At 37.8% G+C, this 24130-nt stretch overlaps 1 protein-coding gene across 1 annotated transcript in view; it reads left to right on the top strand.

Moving 5' to 3' along the window:
* LOC140146024 (WD repeat-containing protein 70-like) overlaps nt 1-23011 on the top strand; it is a 33417-nt gene extending 10406 nt beyond the window's left edge. The window contains 15 exon segments of the mRNA XM_072167763.1: nt 1806-1997; nt 3191-3309; nt 3851-3910; nt 4955-5088; nt 5879-6032; nt 8700-8776; nt 9283-9460; nt 10718-10817; nt 14278-14362; nt 15488-15626; nt 17550-17650; nt 18886-18965; nt 19455-19574; nt 20197-20359; nt 21142-23011. Coding sequence (XP_072023864.1) covers nt 1806-1997; nt 3191-3309; nt 3851-3910; nt 4955-5088; nt 5879-6032; nt 8700-8776; nt 9283-9460; nt 10718-10817; nt 14278-14362; nt 15488-15626; nt 17550-17650; nt 18886-18965; nt 19455-19574; nt 20197-20359; nt 21142-21250 — 1811 coding nt within the window. The 3' untranslated portion in view covers nt 21251-23011.
* Nucleotides 23012-24130: the final 1119 nt, after the last annotated feature.

Raw genomic sequence — 24130 nt, 5'->3', positions numbered from 1 at the left:
TTTTGAAACACACCCCAGAAATTACCTAATGAATGGCGGCCATCTTGGAATTCTAGATGTTAGTTACAACAGACAGTAGGTAACAGATAATTTGGAATCCTTGGTATTAAAAACATGGGTACTGCCATCATTTTGACACTTCTATATTGCCTACTATCCAAGTTATAGCAGAAAATGCAGAAACTTGATGAAAATGGCGGCCATTTTGGAATTCAACATGGCGGCAAAACCATACCAATTAAAACATCAGTAACAATCAAATTAGGTTCTTCTGTATCATAAACATAGATATTGCCACCATTATTATCCTCCTATGTTGTTTAAAATTCAAGTTATTATCAAAAATATGTTGAAAATGGCGGCCATTTTGTTTTTTGAATTTTGAGGGCTAAGACTCCAAAACTGAACCGGTTAAACAGTAGTTTTGAATTCAGCAACCTCGAATTATCTTAAAAAGCTTGTTTAACCACTTTTAACACGAAATGCCTTCAGCATTTTAATAAAGCACAAATTCTCAAATTTTGACCTGTCTATTAGTCCAAAAATTCAGTAACTTAGTTATAAACAGGGACTGTCTTTTAAGGAGAGCGAGAGCAATAGCTCTCTACTGCTCTCCTTAAATATGATATAGGGGAGTGATTTTTCATTTTTAGGTTTTTTTTTCACTCTCCTTAGTTGACCATTGTCTCATTGTATTGTAAAGGCTCTAAACAGCTCTCCTTGAAGGCTCCAGAAGAGCTATTTAATGCTCTCCTGCAAATTTCAAAAGACAGTCCCTGTTATAAACTCTAACCCTTACCCTAATTTAACCAAAAACTTTGCCCTAACCCTATTAAAGACCTATAAGGCCCAATCCTAACCCTAAAAAAAGTTATATTACATATAACCGTCACCTAAACCCAAATCCTAAACCATAAACTAATCCTAACATTTACCCTAACCCAAGGCTAACATCAGTATCCCTAACAATAACCCTAATGCCAACCTAATTTTATCTCTAACCCTTATCCTAACCTAAAATGCCCTAAACCTTGCCCTAACTGTAATCAGGGGTTCAAATTCGCAATCAATTGCGGGAACCTGTTTAGGTTCTTGCAAAGGGCTCCTGCGAGAACCTTTGGTTCTCATCAAAACCAGGCTTCTGATTCCTGCAAAATATTGAGAAAAATAGGTAACCTTAATTTTTTTGCAGTTTTTCTGACAGACAATGCATGTTGCTTTCACTACCCTTTCACAACAATGCTCAAACTTAAAACTAGTTCTAAGTTCATCTGACCAATCGGCCACTGTTGCCTTTGTCACTGATTTAATTTTTGCCTTGGAACAAGGGATAGATTAACTACCAGAGCAATAATTTATGAATACAATTAATGTATATCGCCCTGCACTATCATATTTCTGCTGCAGAAAGGTAAAATATAATACAAAATGCGATCTGAGACTTGGAAGCTTAAGAGAACCAATTTTGGTTCTCCTAGTTGTAATGCAGCGAGAACCTTCAGGAGAACCGGTTCTCGGGTTCTCCTCGAATTTGAAACCCTGGACTAATAACCCTTATTGACCTTCTGACTAACAGGCTGTTCCCATGTCAGATACCGCTACTTAAAAATTGATGATGTACCTGACTAACATTTTACATAAAATGCCCTAAATCCCAACTTTAACCTTTTTGGACTAATGACCCTTCTAACTAACAGGCTGTTCCAATGTAAGTTACTTGATCTGTCACCTGTAGTATATAGTGATATCTGTCCATGGACATTGAATAAAGATGTACATATATATTTACATTATTTCTGAACCAGGCAAGAAGGCACGTACCTTTGATGTATCAGCCATGTTTGAACAGACCAGAAGGACAGCTCAAGAACGCAGTCAGCAACAGACCTCATCATCATCTCCAGAGGTATCAGTTCGAGAATCAGCACCAAGAATGAAGGATAGTGGCAAGAAGGATGAAAGCTCCGACGATGATGAGGATGATGATGATGAAATAGGTAGGTTAACAAATGAAGAGACCATGTGCTGCCTTTTGGGGTTTTATAACAATAATGTATTTGACAGTTTTATGGTGTTTTAGCGTACGGTACAGTTCTTTTTTGATGTACTGTAAAAGTGGAAATTTTCACCCGATTATTTTTTTGCGCTTTGTCAATTTTGAATTATTTCCCTTGTTTTTAAATTCGCAATTCTAAGTTTCCTTACATTAGCCTGTACACAAAAGGAATATAAAGTTTCCTTACATTGGCCCATGCACAAAAGGAATATATTCGCTCATTGTTATTTTTGTGGTAGCAGCTTGGAACGCAAAAATAAATGTAGCCGAAAATTTCCACTTTTACAGCTTTTATTTCAATAAACCATTTCAAATCAAGATCAGAAATATCTTACCCTTCCCAGAATCATTTGCAACATTTGCAAATCATTGCCAACATCTCACAATTACATCACATGACATTCCTATACTGTGTACATGTTCCTCTTTTTAGTTTTCATGTTAAGAATAGACTGGCTAAATATGGGTTGATAGTCAAGAAATATTAAACATAATTTGCAAGATCTAGATGCGTTCTGTTCATTGAGGAACTTTTTGTCACTATTGACTAGGCATGGGAATGTTAAACGCATGTACCGTTAAACGCACGCATGATCCGTTAAACGTTTAGCAATTGTGTGGTAAATGGGTAACACGCACATCATTTTCAACCTTCAATTTTCCATTTTTCAATGCTAATCAACAGTTGAAAGTAACAAAATCTGAAGACGACCTTAATAATTTACATGAAACTTGCTCAAAACATTCATTATTTAATACTGATACGTCAAAATAATGCATAGTTTCTGACATTTTTGGGCTGTTGACTTCGTGAATTTTACCTTATGTACGGCGCCATTGGTATTAACATATTCTGTTAGAAATTCCGGTTTTGTGAGGTGCACCGCACCTATCGTATATTCATGAAATCTTGCCGCCAGACGGGGATGGATCAATGCGTGTTAATACGTTAAAGGCACGCATCACTGATGCCTTAAATGTGTAGGAAAATAAACGGAATAACCCATCCCTACTATTGACCCATGTTGCACTGGATAGCTGAAATGGAAGAAATGCATTGTGGGAAGTGTAAAATATCTTCTCTGGTCAGGACTATTCTAATCTATTTAATTAAAATCTTTATTATATGTGTAGGTCCACCGCTGCCAGCTGGCTTTGTTTTACCATCTTCATCCACATCCAAGAAACAAACAGATGACAAAGATTCGGATTCAGATGGCGACGACGATGATGAAGAGGAGGAGGAGGAACTGGTAGGCAACTACAAACATTATTTTAAAAGTACCATGTTTTAAAAATTCAAAAATTTCAGAATTGTACATTTTCATTTGTACCATATTTGGAATCAGCATGAAAAATGCATTAAAATGAGTACAAACAACCCTAGTATTGGTTCAGTGGTTCTTGAGATAGCTCTTGATATTTTGATGAGATAGCTCTTGATATTTTGAGAAAATAATTATCTCAAAACTTGGGACTTTTTATGTTGATTGTACACATAACACGGGCCACTACTTTGAAAGTTTGTCTGGAATCTTCCAAGACCTTTCCATTGTTTTTGGATGAAAATTGTTGGATCTGGAATGTGTAAAACTGCTGAAGGGGGGGGGGGTGGTTTTCAAATAGCCCATATTTAACAGATGTCACAAATAGCATCCCATATTGTACATTTCACCATTGACCAATATTATTACAGGGCTATTTTCTGCCAGAGAGGGGAAATCACCCTTAATAAGCCCCAGTTTATTTTGAGCCCAGACTGTTTTTAAGCGTTTTTTGCTTTTCTTTTTTCAGAGCCTCAAAGACAGGATCCCTGCTACTCATGAAATTGTTCTTGAACATGGAAACAAGACTGTAAGTATTGAATAAAACTGTCTGATTGTTATCGTTGGGCTATTCTAGTTGAAATCCATACACGCTGTATGAAAGATGTGATCCTTATAATCTCACACACAGGGAGTGTAGATTTCAAATGGAATCTCCCATTCAGGTAACCCCCATTTGAAATTCATACTCTCTGTGTGGAATATTAAGAGCATGCCCAAATTGACCATGTTTATTATTGAACACCACGTTTTTAGAACACAATCTTGTCACAATGATGTGGTACACAGGTGCCGATAGTTGGTCGTGCTATGGTGAACAACCAAAGCCACGCAAGAATATTTTCATTACAAGCATAACATGCACAGTGTAGAAGACTGAAGGAGTTTAGAGGAATTATAGATTATATGATTAGTCACATGTTGCTTCAAAAAAAGTGCAGTGATTTATAGTGCACAGGCATATTACTCACAAACCTCTACACACTTTACAGAAATTTGATAACCACTGTGGTCCAAGGCATACCATATAAACCATTTTACAACAATCAGTGACTTGAAGCTAAAAAGCACACACCCTATGTATACCACAATAAACATGTGTAGGCAGTAGTTCCTTGCTCAGGAGAATGTCAATTTAGCTCAATTATGATAACAAGCAGAGACTGTGCTGGGTTCAAACTTGCATTGCTACACACCAATGCACCCATAGTCTAAGCCTTACCAATTGAGCTAACATGGCAATGAAATACACTGGAAGTAGTAATCTTTTTAAATATCTGAGAATCGGTTAAAATAAGCATAGGGAGAATGTGTGGTGCGCAAACCGTGGATATTAAGATTTTCCCAAAATAGCCATTTGTCAAGTAGCCTTCTCATTTTCCAAAAACCTGAAGTTTTTGCTATCAAAGAATCCATAATGATCTGCATCACAATCCATGCTAAAAAAATATAGAAGAAAAAAAGTAAAATTTGTTTAAATTTTGGAAAAAACTGGGACGAGCATATTGATCTTAAAAAGTTCAAAGTCTTACTGTAGTAAGATAATTTAACAACTTGATATTCTCATCTCCAGGTGTCAGCAGTCAGTTTAGATCCATCAGGGTCAAGATTAGCAACTGGTGGCTTTGACTATGAGCTGAAGCTGTGGGATTTTGCAGCCATGGATGCTTCACTGAGGTCATTCAGATCTATGCAGCCGTGTGAAAAGTAAGTAGGGATGCCAGACCAAGTTCACTTAGTTATATAAATGAGATAATACCTTTTTTAACTTTGCTTATAGAGGCTGTCAGCCTTTCGCCATTTTGTGGGTACAAATGATCTGAGTGTTCATGCGTGACACTACGCGCAGGGCGCAGCTTGCCACACAGCTGTTATCATGCATCAACGCAGTGATTTTGCTGTTCACTCATGGAGACCGAATGCCCATCACAGCGTGTACCCACAAGATGGCGGCATTTGATGTCACGCTGACGGCCTGTATACCATTTGTGTTACTTCCTGCTGGTTGCTGAAATCATGCGAATGTCTTATCCGATTTTGTGTTTACAAGCTACAATCCTGGAACAATATGTGGTCAAACACCTACTGTAATTCCCATGTTCTTCTTAGTAAAGTGCGCAGCCGCGTGCTGTACGAGTCACTGGAAAATGGAAACTAAGAATTAGAATAGTGTTATTGACTAAATGTTCATTTAACACATATCCCCTCCCCTTTCCCCACCTGACAATGTTGGGAGAAGATATGGTGAAGATGAGCACATTTGACATGCCAACATTGTACAGGGGTAGAAAGGGGGACCACGGCCATTAAAGTGTTTGAACAATTATTATTTCTAATATTGCCGACCAGGCCCACTGAACAAGACAGTGACTGGCTTTAAAGTCTTGAAGGCCTTGTTATTGAGACAGATTAGCTGCATGTAACCCTAGTAATAAGTATTTTGTAACCTTTCAGTAAATATTGTAACAAGTATTTTGTAACTTTTTCAACATTCCAGTCATCAGATCAAGACAATACAATACAGTATCACTGGAGACTGTATACTGATAGCAGCAGCAAACTCACAAGCTAAAGTGGTCGACAGAGATGGCTTCCCAGTCATGGAGTGTGTCATGGGTGATCAATACATCGTAGATATGGCAAAAACAAAGGTAGGTACTGGCATATATTGGCAGACTTGGCTATTCCAGTTGAAATCTATACGCCCCCTGTGGAAGATATGACCTTAAGGCCCGGTCACACTATGACGGACGATAAGCAACGGAAGGTGACGAACGTGAAAATCACAAAATGTTGACGGCAAAGCGACGGCAAAAAGAGGAAAAACAAGATTAGCTGACGAGTGGGAACGACCTTCATCGACAACACGACGGCAAGGGACGAAAGGCTGCGGCAGGAAACGGAGACTTGCGACCAAAACCGGACGTTGTCTGGGCGGCGAGTGACGATGTCGCGACGGAGCCCGACAACAAGCAACGAGGTCGGACGGCTGGCAGCGGATTTGCTTGCGGCAAGGAACAGCAGCTGACGGTGGATTGCGGCGATGATGACGTGACTCAGCGGCCGACATCAAAGCCTGTGTGTGTGCGGGTCGTATAGTCCACTTTGGCGTTTCCACTCTTCACAACGTTCTGATCACCCACTCAAAAATATCAATATCAATGATAATCAAAAATATTAACATCAATATGAACAATAATCAAAAATATTAAAATCAATATAAATAATAATCCAAACTATTAATATCTATATCAATAATAATCAAAAATATTAACATTAATATCAATAATAATCAATAATATTACACATATCAATAATAATAAAAAATAGTAAAATTAATATCAATTACAATTAGTGTAGCTCTGACTTCCTCAGGACAAAGTACCTAAGAATGAGACATGTAGACAGCCTCTTGCCTACTGATGACTCTGAAAAGAGCCGTTCACCGAAGACTGCCCCTTGTCTACAGAAACAAGCAGACCTCGCCTATCTGCTGATTTGAAAGGTTTGACGGCTCTGAAAAGAGCCGTTCACCGAAGACTGTCCCTTGTCTACAGAAACAAGTAGACCTCGCCTATCTGCTAAATTGAAAGGTTTTGTGGCTCTGAAAAGAGCCGTTCAATGAAGACTGTCCCTTATCAATAATAATAAAAAACAATATAAATATCAATAATAATCAAAATATTAAAATCAATATCAATAATAATCCAAACTATTATATCAATATCAATAATAATCAAAAATATTAATATCAATATATCAATGATGATCAAAAATATTATCATCAATATCAATAATAATCAAAAATGTTAATATCACTATCAATAATAAATAAAAATATTAATATCAATATCAATAATAATAAAATATCAATATCAATAATAATCAAAAATATTAACATCAATATCAATATTAATATCAATAATAATCAGAAATATTAATATTTTTGATTATTATCGATATTTCTTTTTATATGAACTTCAAAATTGCATCGTGCTATTGAAATCGAACAGACGTCAAAAAATGTCAAAAATCGCACCAAAAAAAAATCGTAAACCCATCACAGACCACCGTTTCAATGCCGCAGGTACTCACAAACGACCCGCCGTCAACAGTCAATATCCGTCACTCTGCGGACAAAATTTGCAAGTCACTGTCGCACCAAGATCGTTACAATTTTGTTACTTGCCGCAAGGTGTCGTCAGGGTTCGAGATGTGACGTCACTTGCCGTTGTTTTTTCGTCAATGGTCGTTGACAACGACTACCAACGAAATTGTGGCGACCTCAAAACGACTAGAGACGGCTTCGCACGGTATGGAAACGTCAAAGAAATGAGGGTTGCGGTCTCACAACTACTTTTTTGTCGTCACAAAATTTTCAACATGTTGAAAATTAGCCGATGAACGCGACAAATAATTTCAGCCGTCTGCAGTCGCTAACGGATTCGTCAGCGACAACTAATGGCAACCCACGATGAGTGACGGTAAATTCAAAATTGCAATTCGCAGCTTAACGTCGCTTGCTGTTCACCCCTATTCGTCATAGTGTGACCGGGTCTTTAATCTTCCACACAGGGAGTGTGAATATCAAATGGAGATACCTGAATGGTTTATTCCATTTGAAATCTACACCCCCTGTGTGAGATATTAAGATCATGTTTTCCATAAGGGGTGTATGGATTTTAACTAGAAAAGCCCAATTCAAGTACTGTCAAAATGGAACAAAGGCACGCTACATTTATTTATTTAAAAAGTGCACACCATGAATCGCCTGTGACATAATATTGAAAAATATTTGTTGGATTGGTCATGTTGGTGCATTGGCGTAGCTGGCAAGTGAGGGCATGTGGGAGCTATCTTAGGGAAGCACCGAATCGACCATTTCAACACCACCTAGATTCTGCACCCTCTCCAAGTGGTGGATGTCAAATTTTTTGTGCGGGGTTCAAGTGTACTTCAACATAAATACCCATTTGAAAGACCATTTGAAGACCAATATTCAACTTGATTATAACAAATTAGTGATATTTGTGCAAATTTTAAGTGTATCAGGAATGAGGGGAGGGGCGCCATTCTGTTTTCCGCCTGCCTGCAGGTGTGTTGATAAACACACCATTTTGCAAAGATATGTCGCACTGTGCGACCGATAGCGAAAAATCATGCCTGTGTCACATGATGCTACCGGCGAATGCCACGATGATGATGTGATTCAATTAGCCAATCAGAACCAGACTTCATGTTTATGCCATTTACTGGGCCAAATCGGGCAGTGTGAAAGATCTTTGTAATTGTTTGATTTTTCCCCATTGTTTATGCAGGGTCATGTTGCCATGTTGAATGGTGCATGCTGGAATCCACGGGTTAAGGAAGATTTTATAACATGTTCAAATGATGGGTAAGCATGAAATTATATCACATTTTAACAAGCTTTAAAATGATATATCACATTGTTATAATAATTGTTTGGGAAATATGTGTTTGAAAAGCAAATTTTGCTCTTGGTTTTTATTGATTGATTGCAATGCATTGTGGGACAGTTTTGCAGTTTTCGGACACTTAGCCCTATTGGGAAAATTGGTTTTTGTGTGTACAAAATACTAAATGTTTTACTAGTCTTATCAAAATTGTTAAAAAAATATGAATATTATATAGATTAATTACTTTAATTAGTTAATGGTAACATTATTACAATAAGAAATGAATGAATAATGATTAGATCAATTTACCCAAAATTGTCCCAAAAAATGCTCTAAAAAACCAGAAGTTACAAATATTAATTAATTATAATTATTGGCCTATCTCTGAATAATACAGGCAACCTTACATTGGGTTTGTGGTGGATGGTCACAAATGTGTTTCATTACCAATTTACCCACTCGATTTTATTTCAATTTTCCACAGGACTGTTCGGATATGGGACTTCAATGTTTCAAAGAGCCAGAAACAGGTTTTAAAGTTCCGTGCACAGAATGGTCAGAAGACTATCCCCACATGCTGTACATATAGTAGGGATGGACAACTGATTGCCGCTGCATGTCAAGATGGCAGTATTCAGATTTGGGACATTAGAAGACCATTTGTAAGTATAATTACTGAGTTGGTTGCCGGGGGGTTGTGGTTGGGGTGTGCGGCATAGCGGGCCAAACTTTGGGAACTAAAGAACTGATTTTTTGGGCAAAAGGGGGGTTTGAAGAACTAAAAAAAAATGGGGGGGGGGTCTAGTGAGCTAAAAAAAGTCTTTTTCCAAATTTGAGCTAAAGAGCTATAATTGTCACAGTTGAGGCTAAGAAACTGGAACATGATCCAAATGTGGGTCTTCAGGAACTGCCTGAGAGCCTGAAAAAGGGACCCTTGACCGCCTCACATACCCGAACCACCTTTACATGTGAGAGGGTTGCCTGGGGTTGGTTGATAAAGGGGTTTTGTCAGGGCCAGATTTACCCTTTTGGAGGTCCTGTGCCAGGCCAAAATTTGGAGGCCCTAAACGCACCGTGAGAAAGGCATGTGCACTTAAGTGTCCAAGTTTTTTGATTTTACTAGGACAGCGAAGGGCAAAAAACTTTTTTAGACTATTTTGGCAAAATTTTGCAATTTTTGTACCCTATTTTGGTCCAAAAAATGGTGTTTTTCGGCTTCAAGTACAATGGAAGATGCACACTGCACAGGGCAATTTTGGGGGCCCTGGGCTCGGGCCCATCCCCTGGCCCTAGGGTAAATCCGGCCCTGGGTTTTGTTTTAAGATAATGACCACCAGAAACTGACAATACTCCATGTCAGGCTGGAAGCATTCAAGCCTGCTGCTTGTCAAGATGGAGGTATTCAGATATAGGACATCAGAAGACCAAGTGTGGGAAAAGTAATATCTCCTGTCAGTCACCAACTCAAGATGGTTATCAGAAGAACAGGGCCGTCTGTTTGCTGCAGTTAAATGCCCCCTCAAATCAACGTTATTGTACGGTACAATATATTAATGATTGAAGTAACTAGACCATAATTTTTTGGGTTACTTCAAAAATGAGTATAAAAACAGGGAAAATCTGTTGCAACTGACCAGCAGGGAACCAAAGGATGGACCCAAAAGGATACAACAGTGTTACACTAGCCATGGATAAAATAAAAATTTAAAAAAATTCACTTTGGAATAATTATCATTACAAGAGTACAGAAATAAATCAAATACTGGAACTTACGTTTCTTTAACACGACATTTTGTCCGAAACCATCGGACATCCTCAGGTGACTGAATTATGTTGGTTGGTCACGTGAGAGACGGCGATCATCATCAATTCCTTTCAGTACCTGGTCCCACGCGTAATTATCATTACATTTCTTTCAGGTAAGACCAACCCACACTCAACGCACAGCTCATGCCAATGGTTCAGAAGCATCTTGTATCAGTTTTTCGTACGACAATAAGGCATTTGCAACAAGGGGTGGTAAGTCATCCTTTTAAATAATAATGAATAATAATTTTGAGGTTTTATAGTACTCAATGCCAACCCACATGCTTGTGTACACTTTTTTTGCATTCTCCTAAACCCACATTTAACCATCACAACCAGCATCAGCTCCCCAAGTAACTTAAGCATATAAACCAAGACTACCGTAAAACCCCGTCTACAAGGATATACCTAAGAAACGCCCTCAATAAAATTGGTTGCTTTTTGTATTTGGAGTTTGAGCAAATATATACTGGCACTGGGTGGCTATGCATTCCATCTAAGTATGTTGTCACACCAATCAATTGTATTGACATAATAACGTCTGTTTCGTATATCAGGATCGTATAGCTCAATTGATAGAGCGTCAGACTTTGGAACTGAAGAGATGCTGAAGAGAGCATGGTCCGGGCACCGGTTCCGTTTTCATTCTCGTTTAATTTTAACTTTTTGACATGTTCTTTTTATCTTTCTTCTTTTCTACCTTTTTTTTTTTAATTTTAGGTGCGGTTGTTTTTTTTTTTTTTTTTTTTATAGTTTTTTTTATAGTTTTTTTAGTTTTTTTATAGTTTTTTTAGTTTTTTATAGTTTTTTTAGCAATTTTGTGGTTTTATAGAAACTAGTAAAGCATTTATTCTAAATAAAAGCGAAACCCACAGTTAGACAGATGTGTTGTAACTACTTGTCTGTCCTCGTCTTTGCAATAAAAACCTATGTTGCACCTTTGTGCCATCCCAATTCTTGAGGAATGGTAGGTAGGGTGCGTTTTTGGCTTAAGCACGATTTTGTTTCTACTTGAAATGAAATCAAAATAAATATTGTTCTGTTGCCACAATTGCAGTTTTTTCAATAAAAAAAATAGATGAGGAATAATAATTATTCCATATTTGAATCTATTGTCCCATCAAGAATAGAGTGTCTTCAAAAACTTCAATCAATTCATCTGACAAAGGAAACTATTCTGGTCATTCAATTTTGTTTCGCTTGGGTTTCGCTTGCACCTGTTATATCACAGGCGTTGGTAGAGAAGGCACACTTCTCTTATCTTCACCGAAGTAGTGATGTAAACACTAACATGATTAATTACCATAGCTAGCAATGGACATACACTATTTTTAGGTGCACTTGAACCAATAATCATAGGCTATTCGCGGTCGATGTGACGTAATTAATCGGATTAACTACCATAGCAATTGATGAATACAATTTGAATATATAGCCCTGCACTTCATCGTTCACGTGGCACCTATGCATTGAACCATAGTTGTCAAAGAAATGCTAATCACTCGCCATGTAAGATTAGTATTTATGAAAAGAGTGGTATTCAATCTATGTTTGGTGACATACGCGCGTGATTAGTGCAATCTGCTTGATGGTAGTTATTGCGATTATTACGTCACTTCGACAGCGAATTGTAGTATAGACGAATCCAACAAGCCAAGTGATGGTCAGAATTTATTCGGCCATTATCGCTAGTGAAGTTACGTAATGTCGGATTAATTACCATAGCAATAGGTGAAAACAATTTTGAACATATCGCGCTGCGCTACAAGCAGGTTACACTCATCACCTGTACTGTGTATGTCTGCAATCATAGATTGAATACAATACTGGTCTTTTCAAAGATACTAATCTTACAGGTGCAGCATGATATGGTTCAATGAAGAGGTACCGCCTGAACGTATCAGTGTATAACGCGGTATATTCAAAAATTGTTTTCACCTATTGCTATGGTAGTTAATCCGATTATTACGTAACCGCCAGCGTATTGAAATAAAACAGGAGGATGTGAGTTCATAAGGGCAATGTCGGGATTATAGGTCACAATCGATGTGGAGAGATGAGAGGTCCGACCAACAGCCATAGCGAATGGTTCATGTTCAACTAATTCCAGCCAGACGGTCTGTGGCTAGTAAGGAATCGTCTTTGACCACACGCGCAGATCTGTCTCGTCAGGAAGATATTTAATATCCCGAATTTATAATAGGCCTATGCCTACCAGTTCCATCGTATAACCGATCTGCTAGAGAATATTTGTTACCATGTTTAATAAATTCAGTATTTATCGTATAATAAAATGTAGCCAAATGTATATTATGTGTCACACGGTTTTCTGCTGAACCACTAGCAGGCTATGTTACCACATCTATGACAATGACAAAGGTGAATTTTGATGATTTTTACGATCGTCCGGATGAGCAAATCACTGAATGGGTCTTTAGTTCCTCCTCTCCTTATCCTGCCAATATTATATGAATCAAAGAAAATAAAGAAAAATAAAATTAAACAAGAAAAAAGACAACGAAAAGAAACAATAAAAGAAAAACAATAGAATAAATTAAACTAAATATGAAAAAAAAATGATCACGAAAGGAGTCTTTAGAAAATGCAAGAAAATATAAATGAAAAGTTTGAACAATATTTTGTTTATAAAAGTTTGTGTGACCGTGATGAGGCTCGAACTCACCATCTTCCGATCTAAAGAACCAAAGTCTTATGCCTTGCCAAGTGAGCTATGCTCGTGAGATGCTAAATAAAGATAAAATAATACATTGTATACCTGCTTGTGTCGGTAAATGATTTGCTCAAATTCCATAATGTTATAATATTGTGGAGGGCGCTAGCGTGAAATATGCTATCATCACAGTCGCTACTATTCCTTACAGACGGGTTTCTACGGTATTAGGCTAGCTAGTTCCTTGTTCTAGGGAATTTTAAGTTATTCACAATTATTTTCACAAGAACATTTTCTAACCACACCTTGGCTTGAACTCGGGACCTCTCACTGAAGTCTGCTCTATCAACTGTGCGTGCTTGACTGCCTAGTCAGATTCATGGTAGCAGAATACACAGCTACAAACAAGCTCAACATTCTCTTGGACATTTTTTCATATGTTTCATTCATGGGTAAAAAAATAAATAATTACTGTCCATGTGATATTTTAACAATATGATATTTTATTTGTGTGACTCACTATGAGATATTGAGACAGAAAACCACACTGAAACTGTAGAGTAAAACTGAAAATTATACAATAGATAATAGCGCTGAAATAGCACTGACTAGAGTTTTTTTGTTATGTCTAATGAAATGGTGCTAATCACACTGAAATGTGTTGGGCCATACTATTGTTATGAAAAATAATCCTTGGACAATAGCCACACTAAAAATACCTTGAGTAACGCTGAAATGCTGAATGTAGATTTCAGTGTGATTTTCAATGTCAAAATTTTATAGTGACTGTAACCTGCCGACAGGAATCTTATCACTCTAAAAAGAGTCCCATGAGGAAGCCATCTCATCCCTGCATGTGATGCAATGAATGAAGACATACTAAACAATGGGAAAATAAGCGCCCACTATTAATGAAGTGCCCTGGGCTGATAAGGAAACAAATACGGTATTATGTCCATCATACTCTTATCTAAATTTAATGTTGTGTTTTACTTTCCACAGGTGATGATACACTGAAATTGTGGGACATTAGGAATTTCAAACGTGCTATAAATGTTGCTACAGGATTGGTCAATTTTTATCCAGTGTAAGTAGAAAGATGCATGAGGTTTTAGGCAGAAATATTTCTTCTCCTGATTTTAATTTAAATACATGAAAAGATCCTAATATTTATGGGAGTTGATTTTTTTTTTGTAGTTACATGAGACTCATCGGCTGTTTCACATAACAATGTATCCGGCATTTTTGTGAAATGTTGCCAAGTAAACAAATAAAACTCTCAAAAATTTTTCCACAATACTGTCACAGTACCAGTTTTTAGTCTAGAGCCATATCTATAGCAGGACCTTCATCCACTCTGCAGTTAAAGTTTGGTATAGCCTACCAGATGAAGTAGTCGGAGACATATCTGACAATGGCGCACCATCCTTCAAGAGCAGAGTGTATAAGCATCTTATTACTTGTGTCTGATGCTTTACTGTACCCCTTCACTCTTGTTCCTAAACTGCAAACTGCTGTGAATCACTTTGGGAATTTTTTGCTAGTGTGGTTGATGTCACTTGATTTTGTTAGCTACTGCTCTCTCTTTCTTTTGTCTGTCTGTAATCTCAGTCTTGTTAATCCCCTTTTCCATATGTGATGCGTCCAGCAGAATGAGTTGTTTGTCGACTAACATCAGACTTCAGATTTCAATTTCATCATATATCAGGGGTGTGAGAGTTCAGATTAAAATCTGAATTCAGATTTTTTGATCTCAATTTTTATCTCTTTTTCTGCTCTTCCTCTGTACAAAAGTATAGGAGCTTTCCAAATTTCAGACTTTTTCAGATTTGTTCAGATTTTTTTATCTGTGGTCACTCACACCCCTGATATATATATATATATGGCATTTTCAGAGCGTTATTTCAATGAAATCGGTCACAATTAGACTTACCATGCACATATTTTGGAGGGGGCTTTGAGGCGCCAGCCCCGGGGTCAAAAGCATGGGGCGGCCAAAAGCGAAGGCGGCGGAAGAAGAAGGCGGCAACAACGAAGGGGGCGGCAAAACGAATTAGCAAAGAAGAAAGGGCGGAAAAAATTGAAAAAAGTATAAAAAAATTTGAAAAAATGGTATTATACATCAAAATGTGTTGCTTTTAGGGCGCTAGCGCCTAAAATCCTTATGTTTGTACATGGTGATAATTCAAATCTTTTAAATTTGACAATCTAGAACTGACTGCCAATTTAGTCCGGATGATAAAATGGTGCTGACTGGGATCTCCGTCAAGAAAAATGAAGGTCCTGGTAAACTGATGTTCTTTGATAGGGAAACCTTTGATGTTGTGACAGAGATGGAGTGTTCAAATTCAGTAAGTATATGACAATTGACCTTTTCAGTAAATCCCATAGTTGATGTGACGTCAAATGACAACATCTCTGTCTAACTGCAAGGAATTATGGGATTTACCGAAAAGGTAAATCCATAATCAGTGATGCTACATGGCACCTAACTTGCATGTATATGGGTTGCTTTGAAAAGGCACACTGTGCCCGAGGTCAAGTCGCCACTCTCTGTCGGGCTACTATTTCCAAGTATCTTGGCACAGTTAGCATACCTTACAGGTAATTCGAGAATATTCATAACCTCATTAATATACGCGATGCGTGTAATCCAATCATATTATTTGTAAGAAGGCGAATGCAAATCGAGGTCATTAATATCTCACAATTGACCGCAAAATGCGTAATTGTTCCATCGTAAATATTATTAACCTACGTGTGCACCGTGTTGTTTTTGGAAAACTGGTTGTTGTATTTGGATTACGCGCTACCATAATTGCACAGATTGTGATTGGTCAACCTGTTTTAGCCTGTTCAATTTTTTTTCGTAAGGGAAAATGTAAAAATTGTTTACTTTTACAAACTTTTGAGGAACATTTTGTGTTATTTCGTAAAGTCAGGGATGTAAATCCTCAGGAAATTTTACTTGGATCTTCCCTGTGAAAAAAGTACATAGGTTCTTCCGTAACATGCAAAATTATAACAAATTTCAGAACATGATCTGAAAGACGTGCAGCCAAGTCGAGGGCGCTCTCAGCCTGTACAAAGTATAGGGAAATCTTTGATCTTTCCTGTACAAAGTATAGGAAAATACATATTTTCAGGAAATGTTAAAACAATTTCAGGAAATGTTAAAACAATTTCAGGAAATTATGCCAGTGCTTGTTTTCATCCATGTAGAAGTGAAAAGATCAAAGTGACGCTTATGAATGAAATTTGCATCAGTAATATGTCAAGCATTGTGAAAAATCTAAACATTTTGGTTTGGACCTCGGAATATCTCTTGGGGCTACGTTTAGATTTTTCACAAAACTTATCAGTAAATGACTTTAAAAGGTTAAATATAGAGAAGATATCTGACACTTCCTACAATGCATTTCTTCCATTTACTGATGTGCTATTCAGTGCAACATTGGTCAATACTAGTGACAAGAAATACATCAATCATAAGATCAGGATGTGCTCTGTTCATTGAGATACATTTTGTCATCCACCAATGTTGCACTAGATAGCAAATCAGTGCTGGGAAGCAATGTATTGTGGGAAGTGTCTTCTCTGGGTTAAATATAGAATAGAAAAACTCTTTGAGTTCTCATTTTGTTTGATTAAGTGACCTTTGACATTGTGATATACATTTTGTTGGAAACATTTAATTCAAGTATTTAGTTATGCTCAGGGTTTGAAATAAACCATCATTTTCAAGGGCCATTTGGGCCCTTGATTTTAAAATTGGGATTTAAAATGCAAAATCAGCAAAGTATATCAGACTGAATGCAGTGTGTGATGTGCCCTTAGCCTTGGGTCATTAACATCTCCTATAGCTAAAATAATATTTTCTTGATCATGAGAGCTCAATATGCACGCAATGACAACTGCGTCGGCATACAACACCTACCACACAGGATTTGGTTAGCGCTGCATTTCCTGTGCGTGCACAATCGATTGCGCTATCGTGTCATTCCACTAAACTTGCAACATTACGCATTGCACGCAGTACATGCATTCATACTCTCATGATCGAGAAACTATTATTTTAGCTATAACAAGTCTTACATGAATGTCGAGTTGTGCAGTAAGCTTATGCACCTGTAATTAAAAAAGCTACAATTTAACAAACCTTTGGGGCCCATCCGAAATAAATTTTCTGACCCTCAACAATTTTAGCGACCCCTGTTTATGTACCAAATTCATTGATGTTATTATAAGTTACTATTTGTTTTCCTTGATTACAGAGTGTTGTGCGATGTATCTGGCATCCTAGACTAAACCAAATCATTGTAGGATGTGGGAATGGTCAGGCTAAAGTCTTTTATCATCCGGATAAAAGCCACAGGTATTATAATGCGAGTCAGAAGTAAAAAAGACTAGTTTGAGTCTGACGTCACTGTCAATATCCCATTCCAAGGGTGTAGATTTCAGAAAGAGTCGCCCATTCAGTTAACCCCAGTTGAAATTCACACATCTTGTGTGGGTGATTAATGTAATGTCGAGGGGATATGTATGAAATTCAATTTGAGTAGTCCAATTTCTGCTGGATTAACCCTATGAGAACTACCTGCCTATTGATCAAAAAGAAGTTTTCATTATCAAATGGACCAATCAGCAACAATGTTAGAATAATTTCACCATGCAAAAAAATTGGGGTGAATTATTTGCAAAGCTCCATTCTGATTGGATTAAAGTGAAGATATCACGCAATTCTCGCTATTCACAATAAGGGCGCTGCCAGCGGTTTGCGATGTAATCGTGATGTATCATGGGAAAAGGAATATTACCATGCTATTACATAGGAACACGTGACAATATTTTTTTAGTTTGTCAATATAACGGTATTACACACAAATCGATAGAGAAAAAATTAATTGTGCACATTTCAAATCACATTATTAAGTATTATTGAGTATCGATTCGTGTGTAGCACCTTTATTTTGACAAACTAAAAAAATATTGTCACGTGTTCCTATGTAATAGCATGGTAATATTTGTATTTCGGACTTGGATGTCGACCTTTTCCGTGATACATCACGATTACATCGCAAAACTGCTGGCGCCCTTTATTGTGAATAGCGAGAATTGACCAATCAGAGGCAATGTTAGATCGGCAGGTAGTGCTCATGGGGGTAATTAATTGAACAAAAGGTGCAAATGAAATTAAGATGGTTGAATAATTGTCCTGTAGTGTGTGTGGAATTTAAATGGAATAGCCTAATTTGTGCCCTACCTAATAATAAGCAAGTACAAAGATACATTAGCAATATTAATGCAAAATATTATTCAAGGTAGCCTTTTCATAAAACCCTATCGATTAGAGTCAGCTGGAATGGTATAACAATTGAAGTGGCAGACATGTTGGCTCTAACTTTTAAGTGTCAGAGGGACTGGTCTCTAGTTCGCTTCCACAGCCATTTACACCTATCACCTGTTTTATTGTATTATCATGTGAATTGTCTTGTGGTATTTTACGGAGGGCAGAATTCTATATAAATGAGGACGAGTGACATTGTATTTGATGGGGTATGTACCACCAGGATTTGCAACTAAATTCTGGAAATGATTGTTGTATTTCAGAGGAGCCAAATTGAGCGTAGTGAAGAAGAAGAGGAAAGCCAAGGAGCCAGATGTAATGAAGAAAGAGCACATAATTACCCGTAAGTATTGCATTATTACTCCCATTGCATATAAGTAAAAAGCACATTTTAGATGGCAAGTACTATACCTTTTCTTGACAAACAGTTTGCCACAATTTTGCTCACATAATGGTCATAGGAATTTTTAATAGCTTACTGACAGAAAACCAAAAATAAAAAATAGGTCCTCAAAATATATCAAGATTACTAAATTCTTATCATTTGTGGTATATACTTACATAATGAACCCCAGATATTGCAACTGATTAAGGGCCCATACCCATACACAAGTGGGCAGCCTTTCCCAGCCAAGCTGCAGTTTACTGCAGTCCCAATGCTCAAGCTCCCATTGAACGAGGGATTCCCCAGCTTGGCTGACTGGTTTATGTATGGGCCCTAACTTTAAACTAACATTGTGTCAATTTCTGATGATGTGCATAGAAAATGCAACAAAACAATTAGGGGCTATATACTTATAAAGGTTGGTCTATTTGTATTTTTTTTCTCCAGCTCACATGTTGCGTATGTACAGAAAGGACCAGCCTAAAGCTGTAATGGCCTATAAGAAAGAACAGAAGGACAGACAGGATCCAGTTAGATCACATAGACCTGACCTGCCAATCACATCAGGTAAGTGAATATTAAACACATGTGTGGTTGAGTTATCTTTACCCCTCAAGTCCAGGTGGCACGCGGGGCGAACTCTCCCTCCGTAAAAAAACCAAAATGACAAAAATTGCTACTTCTTGCAGCGATTGTGTGCAAAATTTGTTGATTATGCCCCCCATTGAAATTCCCTTCTCCCCCATGCCCGCCACCCAAAAAATCATATTATGAACCACCAAAAAACATTCCTGGCGCTGACACTGCTCAAGTCATATTACAATCAAGAGGAATGAGTGTATATGCTGGTTTCATACTGTGACAGATGCCGAGGTGGGGAGCACATCATCCATTTTTGGTGGGTATGCTCCCCCTGGAATTTGGAGATGGTGGGTCTTTGGGCCCGAAAGAAATCCCTGGCGCTGCCACTGCTCAAGTCATAGTTCCTTTTAAAAAAATCTACCTGTACAAGAATAGAGAAGTTGAGACATTATAAAATAAAATAAAGTTCTTTTTAAGTGTTAATCTTCAAGTAGTATATAATACCATCCGCCCTCATTCAAAAGTAATACATTTTTGAAAATTGGTTGTAAGTTGATTTTGTAAGGATTCAATTTGACCTTTTCTTGCTCATTACTTTGTTTTACAGGTCGTGGTGGACGTGTCGCTGCATCTGGCAGTACATTGTCATCTTATGTAGCAAAGAATATTGCCATCAAGAAGATGGATGACAAAAATCCTAGAGAAGCTATCCTGCGACATGCCAAGGAAGCAAGCGATAACCCGTTCTGGATTTCACCTGCATATAAACAGTAAATATGGGGTTGTGCGGGGAGGGGTACACTGTAGTCACCCTCCTTCAAATGCAGACATTTTTGCAAAACTTTCCAACCAGGGATGTTAATGCAAGGGCTGTCACTAGTTGATATGTACATGTGTAAAGCTCCCAATGTCCTGGCTAGGTCCTGTTTAGTGGCAAACACTTAATGTTTTTTATGAAACTTGACATTTCAACTGTGGATGTTACTGCAAACCAGGGACCGTCCCCTTTAGCTAAGATGTGCAAATGATTGCAAACAACCTAAAAATGCATCTGTAGTTAGAGGTGTGGGGTGATCCAGCACTCAGCAGTAAAAAGCTTGAACAGTCTACAGTAAAAGTGAATGAAACTCAAATGTGTATGTCCGCAGTATGGAGATAAAATTGTGTAAGCCACTTAAAATTGTATGCCCCAGGAGTTATTTCCTTTTACATTTTGTAAAACTCATAATTAGCAAAAAACAGTTGGTTCTTGTTACTGCACGCATCATTAAAAGTCCCAACCTATGCTGCTGGACAAGTAACAGAAGTGAGCATCACTCATGCAACACACACTTGTGTGCTCCAACTGTTTGTATGGTATTCTCTTGTCAATCCACAATGGGATGCTAAGTTGTGCATATTACGAGCTGAACAATGTATGTCATGGGTGCCATAAATGCGATTAAATTATCCCTTCAATGAATTAATAGGATAAAAGTTCAATTCAAATATGTTTGTGAATCACATTGCTTGGTTGTATGCTAACATCCTTTATTTTATTTTATTTTTTCAGAACCCAACCAGAAGCCATTTTCCACGAATCAGATGAAGAAGAGGAAGAAGACACAACAGATGTACCTCACTGGACGAAGAAACAAAAGCTAGACAGCAACAACACCTGATGAGTGATATATCTAGGGTTAAGAATTATATCAGTTATTACACACTTTGTCAGTATTTTTTTCACACCGTTGTGAGGTGAATACTGTCTGTGTAAATATGGAAGTGGGATTCTTGTTGGCTAATTTAGCCGTACATTTTGCCACTTCATACGATGAACAAGCCATGTAGGATCGTGCGAATCTAGTGAAAGCGGATTCTTTACATGCGATAAACATGGTGTGCGCATCGGCATGTGCGCAAGGATCTTGGCAAAAAAAAGAAACAGGTTCACAGGAGATTGATTTTGTCACACTTTGGGCAATTCAGAATGAATTTGGCCCCAGCAATATTTATTTCTTATTTATGTCAAGTTAGGCGAAAAAAAACAACCCTGTTCTACAGGCCCAACAGACCCAAAATTCAAGTTTTGGAGATTTTTTGGGGGGGTTAATTTTGCTAAAATTATGTTGTAAAATCAGCCGTTTTTTAGCCAAAATTGATTAATTTTGGCTGAATATTTTTAGAAAATATGTTTGCAAAGAATCTTAAGATTTTGTTCTGATTTTTCAGATTTTGGGGATATTTTAGGGTAATTTTCGCGTCCAGAAAAAGCGTAGTAAAAACATCCGACTATCCAACCCTACTTGAAAGGTCTGTCTGCCCGTAGAACAGGGCTTTTTCGTCGCCTTACTGTGTTTTTCAGACATCTTCTATCTGTAAATGTGGACATGGGATTTTGTTGATCATGTCATGAAATGTTGGCACATCATATACGATGAACAAACTATGCAGCTTCATGTGACCCTGGTGAAACCTGGCTGCGTGCCTCAGCACATGCGCAAGGTTCACAGCCCGGGGGGGCACTCACATTTCCCAGCTATACGGGTATGTGCCGCGGCGACGACCCCCTTTTTCAGAGCCACTGGCCGTTCCTTAGACCCTCTGAATTCATTGTTTGCCCGCTCTGAAGCCCCAAAATTTTTCTAGCCGTTCCATAGACCCTCAGATCATCGATTTCCGCTCTCATCGGCATCTTGAGAGATGTGTTTTCTGTCCTACTATTTCAAGCCCAAAAGCAGACCCAAAAGCTACTTTTGCGAGCCCAAAAACTTCAAAGGAATTTTCCATTAATTTCTTCCCCATTGAAACACATTGTAAGGAATAAGGTGAACTTTGGGTGGGATTTTGGGCTCCTTTAGTAGTGGCAACACTGGTTGACTGATAATAAATAAACATTGCAGCAATGCCGATCGCGAGAGTCCAGCTGGTGAACATTTAGCTAGAAATAAATGATTTTGAGATCTCTTTTTGGAATAAAATTGCCAATATGAGGAAAAGTACCTTAATAATTATGTACACATCCTTGCAGCTCTCCATAAACAATGAATTAAAAGGTAATTTACGATCTACTGGTCTAGTAAAATCGGGAGTGGAATGGCTGTCAAATTCTGCACACTTCACTCAATCATCTCATGGTATAAGCATGACAGTTCAATGTACCGGTAGTCTAAATGTTTTTCTATTCGGCACTGAAAAAAATAATTCTTGTGGGTTTGTTTTTATGGTGGGCTTTTGTAATGCTGCTATAATTATCAGTAGGCTAATAGCATAGATTGTAGGTCTACAGGGTCTAGTAATTTTGATTTGAATGCTGTTTTGCTTTGTTGAGGTTTCCATCGTAATGGGCCAAACCAGACCTATTTTGCATTAATGATTTTCCTGATTAATAATTTAATGCACAATTCAAAGTGAAATCGATTCCTTCAAAAATCTGTGGCAAAAACGCATAACAAAATTGAACCCTGGTTTGGCCTGCGGGTTTAGTTTCGAGATTTTTCAGATTTTGGCGGCCGATCAGTTCCCAAGACCCCCTTTTGGCCAGTCAATCAGTTCCCAAGACCCCCTTTTGACCGGCCAATCAGTTCCCTAGACCCTCCTTTTGGCTGGCCGATCAGTTCCTTAGACCTCAAGTTCGAAACTGGCGGTGGCACACCCTACCAAAAAAATTTGAGTGCCCCGGGGTTCACAGGGCTCGGTTTTTGTCACAATTCAGAACGCAATTTTCCCCAAGCTATTATATATGTAATTGTAAAGTTACTGTGTTTGTCTCACACCTTACTTTGTGGATGCAATATGAAAACTGTTTGTAAATCTGGACACAGAGTCTTACTAATAATACCATGAAATGTTCGTACCTCATATACGAAACTGTGCAGCTTCAGGTGACCCTGGTGAAACCTGGCTGTGTGACTCGGCACATGCGCAATGATCTTGTCAAGGATAAGTGAGCATATTGCAGGTTCACAGGAGCTAGATTTTGTCACACTTTGGGCAATTCAGAATGAATTTGCCCAAAGTAACTATGTATGTCAAGTTACTATGGAGAACAATTGTCATTGTTATACTTTGTCCAACTTGTAATAGGCAAGATTCATAACACACAATTTGATAAAGCTTGTTTGAGTAATGTGTAACTGGCGTACGCTCTTGTAAATTTATGCGGGTGTAAATTGGGACTAATTGATGTGCACAGTAACAAGAAGCAAATATTCTTTGCCACTTATAGTTGAACAAAGTATAGGCACCTGTCAGCGAGTTGTTCCTGTAATGAGATAATACAGATTAGATTGACAGCTGTCATATCTGGGGTCTCACTAAACTTTTAACCCTCCGTAACTCAAGTAACCGTTAAGTAAATTATGAATGCCCAATACTAGATGTAACTTTACTATTACTTACAAAGGGTAGGCCTACCGTTCATAAGTAAGTTTAGTGAAATGGAACCTACCACTCATCAACTCAAGTTACAAATGATTTCAAGAGTTATGAAGCTTCATTAAAAGTTTAGTAAAATGCAACCCAAATTTATTCAACTTTACCTCAGAATATCTAGAAATTTA

This window comes from Amphiura filiformis, chromosome 2 (assembly GCF_039555335.1).
Source record: "Amphiura filiformis chromosome 2, Afil_fr2py, whole genome shotgun sequence".
NCBI classification, from domain to species: domain Eukaryota; kingdom Metazoa; phylum Echinodermata; class Ophiuroidea; order Amphilepidida; family Amphiuridae; genus Amphiura; species Amphiura filiformis.
Note: the sequence above shows the minus strand (reverse complement) of the source record. Positions and strands in the feature narration are given on the sequence as shown.